The 17,019-nt window shown below is 27.0% G+C and overlaps 1 protein-coding gene across 2 annotated transcripts; it reads right to left on the bottom strand.

Moving 5' to 3' along the window:
- Positions 1–8,565: 8,565 nt before the first annotated feature.
- On the bottom strand, positions 8,566–11,439 carry LOC137824177 (Heavy metal transport/detoxification superfamily protein). Of its 2 annotated transcripts, XM_068629659.2 has the most exons (4): positions 11,269–11,439; positions 11,059–11,143; positions 10,523–10,598; positions 8,566–9,326 (listed from the first exon to the last, which is right to left on the bottom strand). In XM_068629659.2, the coding sequence occupies exons 2-4, from the start codon at positions 11,062–11,064 to the stop codon at positions 8,884–8,886; spliced, it is 525 nt and encodes a 174-aa protein (XP_068485760.1). In that variant the 5' UTR covers positions 11,065–11,143; positions 11,269–11,439; the 3' UTR covers positions 8,566–8,883. The 2 variants fall into 2 exon arrangements, with proteins under 2 accessions (XP_068485760.1, XP_068485761.1); XM_068629660.2 differs by lacking the exons at positions 11,059–11,143; positions 11,269–11,439 and adding an exon at positions 10,730–10,959.
- Between the last annotated feature and the right edge of the window lie 5,580 nt (positions 11,440–17,019).

The raw sequence follows: 17,019 nt of genomic DNA on the forward strand, positions 1-17,019 counted from the left end.
TATGCTTCATTCTATAGCTTCTCTTTTCCTCTGTGTGTACAATTCATGGAGAACAACCGTTTTGTCCTTTTATATGGTTTAATGAACCTTGGAGAACATTGGTTATTTCTGGGTAACTGTTATCTTAGGAAGGTAAATATTTAAACAACTTAATTGAAAATACTCTCAAATTTATGACTTAGTTAAAATTTAATTAGTCGATAACTCTATCCTTTCCAACAAAAGAATTGTTTCGTACTCAACAAATCCAATGTTTTGTATGCAGTCAATAATTGAACGAGTCTATGCAGAAACTTTATATATATACCAAAGTACTTATACTTTTAGACTATATTTAAATAAAATTATATATATTAAATTTCCACGTCAAAGAAAACTTGTGGAGTAAGTGATAATTATAATACTATATATAGTCTTATGGGAAGAAAAAGTTATCAGGAAAAAAAGCTATGGACCTTATCCTCACATGGATATACAATGTCATCATGCATTCGTGGCTTCACTGTTTCCACCAACAACATGTGCAAACTGAACCAATTATATAAACTCATACGAAGAGGGATGAGAATATCAGATATAGGTATCAGTATATGGTTCTTTCCTTGTCTTTTCATATTTGCCAATGTATAACTTCATCATGTTTCCACTCAATAAATTACTGAATATATAGTTAATGTACAGTACTCAAGATCATGATGCTATATTCATTTGTTTGAGGCACTCAATACTATATATTTGTATACATTGAGAAGATGAGCTTATACAAAAGCAGAATCGACAATTTGGAATGACATCACATGAACTTTGTCTTCATTATCTTTATGTTTTTCGGTAATTTGCATTCGCTATAATCCGCACTACGTGGTTGCATGAAGTGCTAAGGAAATTTGCCTAGAGAAGACGTGTTTCTGTTTTTAGTATAGCTAGATATGTGCATCGTTTTTGTATAATTTGGTCAAGGTGTGTTGAACTATGGAGTTTCATATTGAGGTCATTTTCCCAGTGACCCACAAAAGTGACACACTTTATTAGTATTATCATTCAATCGCATGTCATTCAAATTGTCTTTACCCTTTGGTGTTGGATAATCGATAATTGGTGCAAGGAAATGACATGTTTGGGAGCTTTTCTTGCCGTATGGGACATGGCTGCTCCTTCCACTGTGCCTTCACAGTAAATAATAATCTCACCAATGACAAAGTTGCATGCACCACTGTGGGAATTTCCTGATAAGCCTTGACAGTGATCTCACAGAACTAACATGACCCAAAGAAAGTTGCAATATTTTTGTGGGGTAAACTATGTGCATTGGACAGTGATGAGTGAAGCCCTTTTATAGAATTTGAAAGTGACACAATCACTGCTTTCATCACTTCATGTTCTTAACAAAACAATGGCTTCTTGCTCCAATTCTGATTATGTTATTCAAGTAGATTTAATTGTAACTCAAATGTGTTCATCTACAAAATCCAAAACTCAATGTAAGTGACACTTGTATATGCACTTGAATGAAGTTCCTTGTTCATCCTACTTTGTATTCAGTATGAAAACATTAACTATAAGGATCCTACCACTAAGATTAAGCCACAATGATAATAAAATGAATCTTGCTCATTACAGGAAAAGTTTTCTCCATGATTCCTCTCAGAATCATAAAGTAGACAAATTTCTTGGATAAGACCCAATTAAAGTGTTATGACAGTGAACAATTTCAAATAGAGAAAGCTTATCAAGAAACGCTAGGAAAAAATCAAAACAAATTTAACTACTTAAAGTATGTTAATATCCAGTCAAATAATAAGATTTATTGAATTTTGGAATAACACATATTGCCCTTTTAGATACTTTTTTTGGAATTTTATTACTTTCAGCTACTCGAGTATCATACCAAATTCAACATCCTTTTATTTATTTTAGTTTTCAAATGTTTTAGGTTCTTGGATATATATTATCAACAATTTGATAATATGATAATTACAAGTAATTTTTTTCATTTTTAGTATATTCTATTAATTTTATATTACTATTATTTTCTGTAAAATAGTTTACTTTTTTAAAGTTATACTTTTTAAAATATAATATGCTTAGACACTTGTACAGTTACTTAGGATATTTTACTTTTTAATTAACACATCACAAACGATGATTTCATCTAAAACAAGTAAAATTATTAAATGTTTTATTTGTTTAAAATATATGAATGTACTATACTAAAAATAATAAACACTGCTATTTAATTTTTTTTTATCTTTACGTAATTTAAAAGTACTATGAAAATAAATTTTTTAATATATCAAATTTTTTTTTGTTACTATTATTAGAGATTAAATTAAAAAAAATAAAAAGGTACTAGAAATTTAAGAGTAAAAAACATATCTATACCTATTAAAACCCAAATCACTTCATTTTTGCTTAAATTTAAATATTTTAAAAACGTATTTTAATGAAATTTAACTTATAATTGAAAAATATATAGAAAATATGTTAAAATAAGTGTTAGTAGCACCTTTCTTAATGTAACGTTTTAATGATTTAATTCATACATTTACAAGCTTAAAACAACACTCTATATAGATTTTTAAAACTTATATTTATTTCTTTAATTACGCTTTTTGCGACACGCTTATTCCTCAAAAGGTTTCCAATAAATAATAAAATGTAAAAAAAGTAAAAAATAACAAAAATTCATATACAAGTTAGTCAAGAGAACTAATATTCCTTGGATCCTTCATCATTGATAAAATACTTGTCTTAATCCAGGATTAGGATTACTCATATTTTTCGTGAAAAAAATTTGTGTGCTCATAAGTTGGCTAATTTATGATTTATTCATAGAGAATATTTTCATTTGTATAATAGGTTACCGTCTAGTCTGTTATTATAATTTTTTATGAATAAATATAATCTACCTATGTATCGTTTTTGTTAATATATGGGTTTGGTTAATCTCTCCGTATTTTTTTTAATAATATTTTTTTCATGTGATGACAAATGATGGTTATTACTTTAGATGTCAGTATAACTGATATGTCAAGTTGTAATGTATAATAGAAAAGCTTTTATTTAAAAAAAATAACTCATGAAAACATGATTGTTTATTATATTGAAATTATATTATATTATAAAAAATATTTATTGTTATTAAGAATTCGTTGCAGGAGGAAATGAGACTTAGGTCTCAAATAGAACTTATAAGAATTATATATATCAAACAAGTTGTTATATTATAATTATTATTATTCTTATGAATACTATTTATTTTCTTCTTATTATTATTAAATTATTATTATTATTATTATATTAATAATAATAATAATATATTATTAAAAATATTTTTAATAATAATAATATGAACAATTATATTATTAATAAGAATAATATTATCATTATTATTATTATTCATTAATAATATTAATATTCATAATAATAATAATAATAATAATATAATATTATTTTTAATAATGTTAATATTAATAATATTAGTAATAATAATAATAATATTATTATTAAAAATTTATATGAAATCAGTTATGACTTTTACTGCCTTAACCCTATCCCCATTTCCCACATTAATCAGGATTCCGACAAACTCAGAAAATAAAATCTCAGCACTTGCACTGTTGAAAAGCATACCTTTTTCTGTATGTAGTAGCATTACATACATATTTTTTTCGTAGATAATATTACATACGAAAAAATTGATGTATGTAAAATTTTAATATTACTATTATATTATTAATAATATTAATATTAATAATGTTATTAAGAGAGACAATAGTATGATAATAATGTTTTTAATGTTGTGTTTTAATGAATTGCTATCTTTGGTAACCGCAAATTAAATAATTTTGAATCTTGACTTTGAGAGAGAAAAAAATACATAATTTCACAAGTTAAAGTTGATGTTTACCTTACTTAGAAGTATTTTTAGGGAAATTACAGGACCAAACCCCTTTCAAGTACTTGCCTCGCATAAATTTTGAAAAGTCATCCAAAATGATATTTCATTTGCTCAAACATACATCTAAGTAAATAGTTATGCTTTTTCAAAGTTTCGTCATATAAAATGTGTGCAATACTTTAAACATATTAGTAGTTGTACATATAATAGCTAATAGGGTTTCTATACAAAAAAATTAAGTATCTATGATTGCTTATAGGTTTCTATGTGCAATTATACCATTTTTTATTCAATAAATACATAAAATACTTTTTTTTATATGTATATGTTGTGTGCAAATATGATGGTGTACTATCTCGCATTGATTTGTAAAATGTGGATTAGGTTGGCTCATTCCGCTTAAGTAATGCGGGTTCAATCTATTGGCCCGCCTCGCACACGGGATGACCTGCAAGATTGTGGGCTAGTTCGCATAAAAAATTAAAATTTTATCAAAAATAAAAAAATATTATTTCACCTGTAATATATATATAGAGAAAAAAAATAAAAGTTGAAGGAGTAATTTTTAATTTTTATTAAGGTGTTTCTTTTTGCAGCCCGTCAAATTTCTTCTTGCACCTCATCAATTTCAAAATTTAATTTCCATAACATAAAAGTCAATTTCAAAAATCAAAATTTAGAAGATAATTTTTTTCCAGAATAACCTCTTTGAAATAGCTATTTTACGTTCTAGAATTTAGAATGACTATTTTGACTTTTGAAATTTGATTTCTGAAATTCATGAGTATAGGAAGAAAGGGGGTGCAAAAAGAATTTTGAGGGGTTGTAAGAAGAAACATCCTTTTTTATTATTATGCGGACTTGCAAGCTGGCCCGTCCTTCCCCGCCGTTGGCTCACACGGATTACAAATTATGTGAAATGAGCCTAAATGGATTAGCGGGCCAAAATAGTGAGTTCATTCCTTATTTTTCAAAACGAATTGCGGATCAAATTACACTGCCTATCTCGCATTGTCCTTATGATGCATAAATAAATTGTTGGTGTGAATATAAAGTGTATGATATGTTCTATCTGATTGTCTCTAAAATAAATTACTCATTTTAACAAAATATTTACTTGTAACATCAATTGACGTTGAAAGTCCATATTCTCAACTTCATCTTATTTTAAATCGACGATGTTGAAAGGCTCAAAGAATCAATGCTAAATAAGTTTCATGTAGTAGTGTTAACCTCATGAATAGTTAAATATTCATTTTTCAATGTTAGATATAATCATCAAATTTTCTTGTATATTTTGTATACACATATATCTATTTATTCTTCTTCATGGATCTTTGTGTTTATTGATTATTATGATTTCCTCAACCATAAATTAGTAGATATTTATGAGAGATTGAAAAATAATTATAAATTTTTAATTTAAGATAATACAATCAATAAATTATTTGAGAGAAGAGAACTTACTAATAATCTTTAGATCATTAAGTTTGATGCCAGTTTATCATGTTAAGTTGACAGCTGATTGTGTTTCAATAAAATATAATTATGGTAAGTATAAATGTTCATAATTATGACAAAAGAAGATGAGAAATATTTAATAAGCTTACTAGAATAAGAGACTGAGGTGGTGAATTTTAATCTCAATATCTATACTATAAATATCTATCCATTAGTTTTTTTTTAAATGTTATCAAAATTTGTTTCCTTTAATTTAAGTTTAATAGTATAAAATTGGTGTAATTATTAATATTACCTCAAATCTCTATATATGTGAATACTTTGACATGTTTTAAAATTATTGACAATAGTGGTATGCTTGCAAATTCCATTGAGAAATATTGTGAAAATCTTTTTGTACTGTTCTTGAATGAAGTATATGCTTGAAGTCAGATGCATTATGTATAATGCCTTTCAATTTGAAAGTCCATGAGGAACACTGTAGTGACCTGAAAACTCAGAGATGTGATATAACTGAGAGGTACAATATGTTGTACTTTTTATGCTTTGCCTTTTCTAGATTACACATATTTTCCACATTTATTAAGTATCCTAAAATAATTGGTGAATTAATAGTTTTTTATTTCTCTGTTCAAACATTACTCTTGTCAAAGTCTGAAAACACAGATGAAGACTAGTACTGTTATTGCATTTTTTTTTTATTATTTTGTGGCCCTTTTGATTTCATGAACTCTTTGCCCATACCCATTAAGGCAACAACAAATGGGGCAAAAATAGTCCATTTGAAAGTTCTACATATAATTTCAAAAATATAATAAATAAGTGGAAAGTTTGCTTTTTAATTGTTTTCTCAGATGGGAATCCACACAAAAATATCAGTGAGATTAATTCTGTTTCTCTAATTTTGGAGTATACATTTTTTTTTATGCGTATAAAAGATTACTAGAGATAATTATATATGATGTATTAAGATTTTTAGATTCCATTAATTAAAAAATAATTTTAATTTAAATCATAAGATTCTATTTGATCGATAAATATTCATGTACACTACAACAAAATCATTAAATAAAAATTAATTTTAGAGTCAAGATAGTTAGTTGCTATATTGACTAAATTAGAGATCATTGTAAAGATTAAAAAAATGATTGATTTTTAAACTAGTTTTTAGGATAAATAGTTTCTAAATTGGTATCTAATTAGCTACCAAGTTTTTTGCTACCAAATTTAGAATCTAAATAATTAGTAGTTAAAATCTTGGTAGCTAATTAGATACCAATTTAGAAACCATTTATCAATAATAGAAACAAATTTAGAAACTAATAATTTTTTTTACTTTAAAATAATTTATAATTTAGTCAATATAGTAACTAATTAATTTTGATATTTAAAATTAGTTTATATTTAATTATTTTCTAGTGATATAAGTAACTCTTTCATAGATTTTTTTTTATTTAAAATAAACTTTAAATTTAATTTAATTTTATAAAATTGACTTATTATGGAAAATAATTAACAACATTATTTAGAGATGGTGAATATGAAAATTAAGATACTACCAAACCAAATTAGTAAATATGTGAGCTATATATAAAAATGAATTGAACCTAACTTAACCTACTTTTCATGCATCTAACACACCCAATGGTGAATCATGCCTAAGTAAGCAATTTAATCATCTTCCTAACCTTTACTTTTACCTACTGCTGTGAATCTGTTTATCTTGTTCCTTTGACTTTGTGTTTTCATTATTGGAATGAGAAAGCTGACCAATGTTAATAATCATCAACTCACCGACCATATCATCTAGTCTTTCCCATACAGATCACAATGACGTGGAATTGATTCATTGCTGTACTTAGCGTTTGAAATTCTGCCTAAAGCATTCAAGCTGTTGAAATTGGAAGATAGCCATTTCAGTATCTTCTTTTCTGAATCAACATTATGGTATAGAACCAATCTTCTTCTCTTATTCTTCTTTTTACAAACTCAAAAATCTGAATGTGGTGTGAATAGATTTCTCAGACCATTAAATTTTTGTATATCATCCTTAAAACCATAGACAGTGAAAAGTAAGTTAAATGGGTTTAAAATAATGGTTTCAAAATGGTGCGTTTGAGGCAGAATATTTTTGGAGGGACAAGATGCATGTGTAAGCTGTGGACAAAGTTCAAATGCTAAATACAAAATGGGAATCTGCATACCATTGTTTACTAGTAGTTAATCACATGCACGCCTTCCCCTTGCAATGTACAAGAAGTACAAACAGTTTCCATGTGGATTGAGGATGAATACAAAAGCAAAACATGACATGCCACCTAAAAAAGTTATGGGGTTACACTAGGTTATTCTGTCTTTAGGAAGGAAGAAAAAACAAAAAAGGAATTGAGATTAAGGGCCAAAGGGGATTACTTTAATTATACACCACACCACTAACTCATATATTAAAAAACAAGCAAATAGATAGGCATGAACCACAGCTTCACAAATATTCAACCAAACCATGATTCTATACCAGAAAACACCATAGGCTACCTGCTTCCCAACTACAGAGACAGTGTGAAAAGATATTGAGGTACAACATATTCTTGAATTTATTTCAATTATTTTCTTCATATTTATATTGAAAATTGTGTTTCTTAGGATTTGAAAATTCACCCTTTACAGCTGACTATTGGAAAAAGAGAATGAATCAAATAGTTAGATGCTTGTACTGTATGAAATACCTCATTATGAAACTTAAACAATCTATTAAGCCTATAATGAAAACAATGGTGATGGTGGTGATAAATTGGACCGACCATTTGAATCATGGTTAAATGGGGACCTTGAAACTTCAATCATTCAATGTAGATATGAAGGGCTGGGACCATAGAATCGTGTGAGTGGCCATGTGTATTTGCAACACAGATGCAGGGCTCTGAAAAGGGGTGGAGAAATGGGTGTCCCACCCTCAAATCTCAACTAGGTGATGGGGTACACCTTGCTTTTCAGCCACCCTGCCCCACTTGACAAGGGACATGACAATACCATGGAATAAAAGAAAAGAAAAAGAAAGAAACATTTTTCTTTATGACATCAAGTGGCGGTGAATGTGATAAGAGATTGACACCTCTACCACCATTTTGACCATTATGAAAGCATATGCTTGGCGTTTTCAATCTCTTTTTTACACATAATTTCTGTTTACGTCAGCACCAGAGTACAACTTACTAATTGCTCATTCATTCTACTACTTCATACATGCAGACAACTCAGAAGGAAACTAACATTGAGTATGATTACATTTGTGATCATTGTCAAAACAAATCCCCCAAAATTTTATTCCTCTCTCTACACATTGCTAATCTCCCAAAACAACTAAACAAGACACCACCACCACCAAAATATATACAAGCATTTGTTTCTATCTTCATATCATGAAAGAGTTGGCTTGATTTCATTGCAAGTAGAGAAAGTTTTATATATATTTTTATATATATGTCTTTCTTTCTTCATGTTTTCTTCCGCAGCTTCATGTTTTAACAAATGGCACAAGCATTGGGATTCTCTTCCATGCTTTGGACATAGTAATATGTGGTCATGTGTGGATTATAAGCCCTATATGCCTTTACCAACTCTAGAACTGGATCTGGGGGTGGGGGTGGTGCCTCTTTCTTCTTCTCCTCGTCTTTCTTCTCTTCTTCTTTCTTCTCTTCCTTCTTCTCTTCTTTCTTTGGCTCTTCCTTTTTCTCCTCTTCCTTTTTGCCTTCTCCCTCCTTCTTTGCCTCCTCCTTCTTCTCTTCCTCCTTCTTTGCCTCTTCTTTCTTCGGCTCCTCTTTCTTCTCAGGCTCCTTTGCTGGACCTACTGAGACTATGTCTGTCTGCCAGTACTTGCGAAGTTTGCTCACCACATTCACTGGATCAACTGTTCCTATCACTGTTAACTTCTTCTCCTTCATGTCCATAGAGATAGCATCAATCCCTACATGGTTGCACAATTTGATTGTTAGGAGTTCTTTGTCTTAGAATAATGACATTCAAATGAAAAAACAATACAATGCCTTCTGTTTCTTCATCTAAATACTACTGCACAAGTTATCATATTTCAAATGTTGAAGTGTCCAATCCAATTAGCCTGACCAAACCAATCAAACAAGAACTATCTTATCCAACAACATTTTGTTGAATTCATTATATCTTCTGATTCAGAGTTAGAGACTAATTCTCTAATTGCAAAGATTTATTCAGAGAATGGAGCTCTTTCTCATCAGATACTCTTTCATATACTCATAAAACCTCTTAACTCTATGTTTAAGAATTCAGTAACCTTCTTCCTAGTTTAACTGCAGCCTTGTCCTTCAGACTCAAGAGATATTGTTTAATAAGTTAGTTAAATATTTGGACCTTGGATCTTTACTTTTTATGTAATGGGTTGGGTGTTCTTTGGTTAATCAATTCTTGAGCTAATTTAAACTGACGCAAAATTTATTTTGTTAAGAAAAAAGTTATAGGCACCACTAATAAGCGACACCAGAAAGAGAGTGCAACCAACCACATCCCTTCAAAAACACAGAATACTTTAACATAGCCACAGAACAATTTCATGACATGCTAACTAATATATTAGATCACTGTCAATTATAGAATAGAGAAGCTAGATATATCTTAATTAATTCAAGGCATTTGGTATGTCTTCATCCCTTAACAAAGACATGACATACTCTGTAACAAAATGGCCCAAATATTTATTTAATATGGTTGTATCTAATATAATAATTACAATAATAACATTGCTTTCATTCACTTTCAGAGTATTTTTTTATACTATTATCACATCACGTACGGTACACACTTAACGAGTTTGAATATCATAAGCATAATAAGTATTAAAAAATGAAAACCCTGCAATAAGATGGTATAAATATGATTAAAAAATAGTGGTAAAATATTTCACGGGATCAAAATTAACCAAAATTGGTTAAAAATGACCATATAGATCTCTGCTCAAATATCATGTGACAATGATTTGGAGGTTGCGTCACACCATCAGGTTAACCATCATTCTCCTTCACCCAGATCTCAGAATCTTGTAACATTCCCCAGATTTGGGCATTCCCAAACCATAGATTTTATATAACATGGTATTTTTGGAAAAAAGGGTGAACAATGATTTGATACCTGGAAGTGTTGAAACTGTTTTCAGAGCCTTCTGTTTAGCCTTGTCATCTGGCAAATCTAACTTGAGTACAAACTTCTGCAAAAATAAAAAAAGAACCAGAGTGATTGATCGCTCGGCCCAGATTCAAACCACAAGAACCTTATCATAGCAGAGCATATTCATAGCATCAAATCCGAACCAAGTAAATAAAGTGGCAAACTTGAAACCTTTTATGGCACTTTATGCATGCCCCATATGATCAATTAAATCAACAACATACACCCCATATGTTAAAATTTAACATATCCATGAATCTGATGAAGAATATGACAATATCCATTTCAGACACAGAACCCAGATCTTTATATAGAAGGAAGGAACACAAACAAGAAAGACAAAGAGAGAAAGAAAAGCATAAAGTTGAAGGAGAATCAAAAGTGAACCGTGGTTAGGAGTCAAAGTTCAGAAGTGAATTATGATTATAAATTATAAACTATGAGATACACTTTCCGTGAAAGGATAAAGAGAATCCAGAAGTGGAAAGTGAGAATCATACCTTCATGTTTTTTTATCCCTCTATGGTTTGAAGGGATGTGAGTGGGGATGAAAGGCAGAGAAGAAATGTGAAAAACTTGAAGGGACTGAGAAGAAGAAAAGGGGTTAGCTAGAATAGGAGGAGATGAGAAGAGAAGAGAGAGTGCAATACGAAATCGATAATGGTAAGTTGAAAAGGATGGAGAGTGAAGAGTTGGAGAGATTTTAATACCAGGAAATCCGAAACAAAACAAGGTTTGCAGAATAGGAGAGAGAGAGAGGGAGAGAAAAGCTAGAGAGAAATTAAGTATAAGAAACAAACCAAACCGAACCAAAACAAAGCGAATGATGAAGTATGTTATTGTTATGTAGTAGTGTGTAATATGTTATTTACAGAAAATAATGGTTGTGGTGTTGTTGTAATAATATTTACAGAAAATAATAATGTTGGAGGGATATAGGGAAAGAGGAACAGAGTGAGCCCCTCCACTCTACGCATGAAACTGTGATCACAAAGCAAAGTTTATATCACTCTGACTCAGCATGAGGCCACGCGATGCTGCTCAGCGAGTGACTGGTTGGTGCAGGGCCACCACAAAGCTTCTCATTTTTTTATTCTCACTTCATGAATTGCTTCAAACATGTCTTTGTGTTTGCATGCAAACACATCATCATTAAATTGTCTGAGTTATCATAGTTTTTATTATAGTCTTCATACATATGTTATTATTATTATTATGTTTTACCTGTGTTAAACTATAAACATGTGAGAATGTTGAACTATCTGATAATTTCTCATTTGTTCGAAAGAAATACGTTGTTACTTTTGACAACAGAAAGTTTTGTTTTGTCAAGGTAAAATACTTACATGTACAATCATTCACTTATGGTGATGATGATTGGTGCCAAGAATTATGAGAGGTTTAGAAATACAATATTTAGCTATTTAGCCCAGATACTCACACAGACATTCATAGGACACGGACATAGACACGAAGATACTTAAAATTTCTAAAATGTAAAACACGGATCTATATATTATATAATTATGAATTATATAAATTGACAATAAAGATTTATGTGTACAAGTATGTTTCAGATTATTTTTTGGAGCATAAAAATGTTTTTCATGACTGGTTCACAAGGATTTGTTTCTTATTCTTATAATCATAATAACAATTTATACAATAAAATTTGATTTTTTAAAAAATTAATGTATTTTTATTTTTTAAAATTGTGTTAGAACCGTACTAGAATTGTTAAAAATCTAACAAATACTTTTTGAATTAGACAGTTCATAGATACGTGTCCTACCGGCGTTATTTAAGAGGAGTGTCCGAGTTTTATAGATATTTAGTAAATTTTAGTTAAGTTTAATTATTACTTATTTTGATTCTGTATCTCGTTAAATAAAATACTTTTAAGAATTAATATATTTTTTAGAAGTACTCTGAATTGACATAAAAAATAATTATTCAAATAACATAATAATGTGCGAAATATGTATATAGTTTAATATTTATAATATATTTTTAATTATTAAAAATAGAATATTCAATATTCTCGTTAATTTATATTAAAATCTAAATTTTACAATGTACCTAAAATTGACTACTTAATTATAATTTATTAGTACCTAAACAACTTATTGAAAGGCACCACCACAGAATGAGGTAAAAAATGTCCAACAAAGGGATAAGATAAGAATTGGTATTACGTCATTATTCCAAAAAATCAATATCGCACCCCAAGAAAGTAGGTATATGACTTATATATGAATAATTTATTTGTATTAATTTTGTGAAGATTTTATACATATTTAAAAAAAAACTATGATAAAACATAACAATCTTTTTCTATAATATAATTAAATATTATAAATGCATATATAATTCATACAATGTCATCTTTATATTACCTAATTCCTTTTATAACATTTTTTATCGGGTAAACAATATTATGTTGGTTAAAGAAAACTTTATATTTTTTCCATTAAAGAAGGTTGTAATTTTTTATGGAAAATGGGTCCTACTTATTTGGTTCACTTCACTCTATTCAAGTTACCTAACTTTCTTTTCTTTGATTTTACCTATCTTAGCTTTTTAAATTGAAAAAAGTAAAAAAAAAATATTAATTTTTTAACCTAAAGGAAGAAGATAGGAACAAGAAAAAAAGACAGGGAGTTTGGTACCCGTGAAGTCCTATGGCACAGATGCAAGTTAAGGCTGAAACCATTGTCGATCCCAATATGCACACTAATGTGTTCCAAGGACAAGTGTCAAAATAGTTCATGTTAAAAGGAGGGAAACTATTTCATGTTACGTGATGTCTCAAAATATAATTTTAAAATTTATTTATTTCTTTAACTCATGTTACATTTTAGTAAAAAAATATTTTTTAGTTATAATTTAGTGTCAGATTATGAACCTATTGGCACTCATTTTGATTTGCAGAAAAAGAGAAAGAAGGTGAAATTGAGAAGTGTTTTTTGAGAGGGAAATGGAAGATCTTGGTCCAAAATATTCAACCCTTGTCGTTTCTGAAAATGCACAGACATTGATATTTATTACGTTCAAGCAACCAAAACAAATTACTAAAATACATGTCCAAGTTATTTACCCCAAGCATTCAACAAAACGTTGTTGTAGAGAATATTTTCACCTTCTTCTATATCTTCGGCCTTTACTACTATAATTTGCTTGCTTTGTTTAGATTAGGATAAAGATTTGACAGAATTGATTTGAAGTGATTTGAAAAAAAAATAAATAAGAAAGTGAAATTGTTTGGATTAAGATATATAAAGTAATTTATAGGAAAAGTTTATTAGAATTTATAAGTGATACGATGAGTTTTAGAAATTTTTTTAAAAAAATTTAAAATATAAATTTACAAAATTTACTCTTATATTAATAATTAAAAAATGAAATAAGATGTAATTTTATATAGATTTTAGTTAATTTTTTTAAAATAAAAAAATTATAATATTCATAATTGTAAAAATCATACAAAAAGTTAGAAACACAGTAAATTTTAATATTAAAACAAAATTAATCCATAGTATATCTATATATAACAAATTTAGAATCTAAATAATTGGTAGTTAAAACTTTGATAGCTAATTAGATATCAATTTAGAAATCATTTAATAATAATAGAAACTAATTTAAAAATCAATTTTTTTATCTTCTAAAATGGTCTTTAATATTTTTCGTCTCTAAATTGATTTTTGTTTCATGATTTTTTTATCGTATTATTTTTGTATGTAATGAGTAAAAGTATTTATATATGAATGGTTTTTTTTTTGTATATAATAGTATTTATATACGCAAGTTTTATGTATATAATAACTAAGAATATTTATATATGAATTTTTTTTCTGTATATAATGACTATGAATATTTAGACACGAAAATATTTCAATATCTAATGACTAGAAGTATTTTTATACAAAATTTTGTTAGTATATAATGACTAAGAGCTTTTACATATATGGAAATTTCCATATCTAATAACTAGGCACAATTATATTAATATTATTATTACTATGTGGATAATAATTTATATATAATGATGAATATATTTATAAATATACATCCATAGATAATAATCTATATGTAATGTAATGTTAAATTTATTGACGAATAAATATTTGTGAGTAATATCTGTATATAATGTTAAATTTATCAATAAATCGTATATATATAAAAATTCATAGATAAATTTATAATTTCTTCTAATGTTTATATGAATCTTAACATTTAATTAATAGTTTTTTAATTATTTGATTAATGGCTTATTTATGTTATTAGTAGTGTAAATGTTCTTTAACATATAATAATTTAAAACGTGTTAAGGTTTTTCACACCTATTATCCATATCACCACTATCTTGTCCTTACAACTAACATTATCTAATAATCATTTCTAAATTATTAATTTTGACCAGTTTAAGATAGCAAAGATTATTTTAAATTAAAAATATATTTTTAGTGTATAATTAAATTAAATAATATACTTATTATTTAGTATAAATAGTATGATTATATATTATTTAAAATTTTCAATCAATAATTTAATTGTTTAACATCTTGTTTTTATTAAAAATAATTATAATTTACTCAGATGTTTATAATTCATTTTTTATATAATAATTTTGAATGATTGTAAAATATTTTCTAACGTACCATAAATAGACAAAAAAATAGATTTTTTATATTAATTTTTTGTTATTCTTTACATAATTTAAAACCATAAAATATTTATAGAAACTTAAAGCATTAAATCATTTTGTATTAGTTTAAAATTGTTTAAAAACATAAAAAGAAAAAAGTTTTTTTTTTATATTTTCTATAATTTAATTATATTATAACTATTAAATATGAAAACCTATTTTTATTATTTTTTTCCTAAGAAATGAAATCTATGTTTGCGATATATTAATATGAAATTTAATATGTAAAAAATAAATTATAAACTCTAAGTAAAATACAATTATTTTAAATAAAAATATATTATTAAAAGTAAACTATTGAAAAAAATTATATATATATATAATCTCTTGTTTATAATAAAAAATAAATATATTACTTAATTAAACATGTGCCTAAAAAACTATACCTATTTTAATTTGAAATATTCTTGTTAACTTAATATATTTATCTATATTAAGAAGTAGTATCATGTCCTTTAAAAAAGTAAAAGAAATATATCCAGAGCTGCTTTGTAATTTTCTTATAACCACTCATGGCGTTACTTTAATAATGATCAAATTGCCCATATATCTTATTTTGCCCTTAAATTTTCAAATTGCCCATATTTTATGAGGTTGTGATTAGTTAGATATATACTACTTTTATTTTTCTATAACTTTATTCTTATTTTTTCCATATTTGTGTTGTAGCATATGATCCAAAACCATGAATAAGAAAATGGCTAAATATATTTTTCTTCTTCTATTTTTACGTAAAATTGTTTTTTCTTTCTAGTTTAAATTTTTATCTTTTGAATATTTCTATTGAAAAACTATTAAAAAAAATTATTAATTTTTTTTATATGAAAAATGAATTTTCAGAATAAGATATTAAAATAATTCATAATCATTAATATGAATGATATGATATTATAATATAACTCACGTTTAAAAATTTGTTTATCATATTTGAAAAATAATAGTTTCTTCATTGCAATATATAAAAAGATTTAATGTTAAAAAAATAACAGTTTCTTCATTACAGTATATAAAAGATTTAAAGTTTGGGTTAAAGATAAAAATCATTTTAAAAATAAATATTTAATTCATAAAAAAATAACTGAAAAATATTATAATATGCTAAAATGTGTGTTAGAACACAACGTTGACACGTTAACCGAACACCTATATGAACATTACCCAATGAGACATGAGACTGAGACAATCAAATGTTGCTTGTTAGTTGTTGATTATGGCCATGTTTATCCAAATCAACTTTAGTTTAATTTGTTTTAGTTTAAAAGAAAAGTTTTCAAAAGCTTTTGCATCTTCAATAATATTATCATCTAACTCAGTTTCAATAGATGGCACTATTAAATTTGTGTCTTGTATCATCAAAAACTGAAAGTGCTTAGTGTTATCCAAATACATTTAGAACACGAAACTTGAGTACAAATTACGAAGAGTGGAATCTTATTCAGGTGTTAGATTCACAAATAAACAAACATGCAAATGTTGTTTTCATACCAAAACAAAACCAACAATGTTTGATGTGATGAGTATCTTTTTGAAATTGGGGTGTGATGAGTAATACGTCAACTCATTCCACGGCTCATATTATCCAATTATTTCAAAATTTATTTCTTCTCGTCATTTTTGTCTTTGATCTCACAAAATATAATTAACAAATTCTTCTGATTTTTAAAAAATTATAAGAAATTCATTCAACGTTTTTTTTTTTCATCTAACAGAAGAAGAAGAATTATTTTGTAATAATGAAAAAGGTACAATACAA

Source organism: Phaseolus vulgaris, chromosome 8 (assembly GCF_051622355.1).
Source record: "Phaseolus vulgaris cultivar YP4 chromosome 8, ASM5162235v1, whole genome shotgun sequence".
In the NCBI taxonomy this organism is placed as follows: Eukaryota; Viridiplantae; Streptophyta; class Magnoliopsida; order Fabales; family Fabaceae; genus Phaseolus; species Phaseolus vulgaris.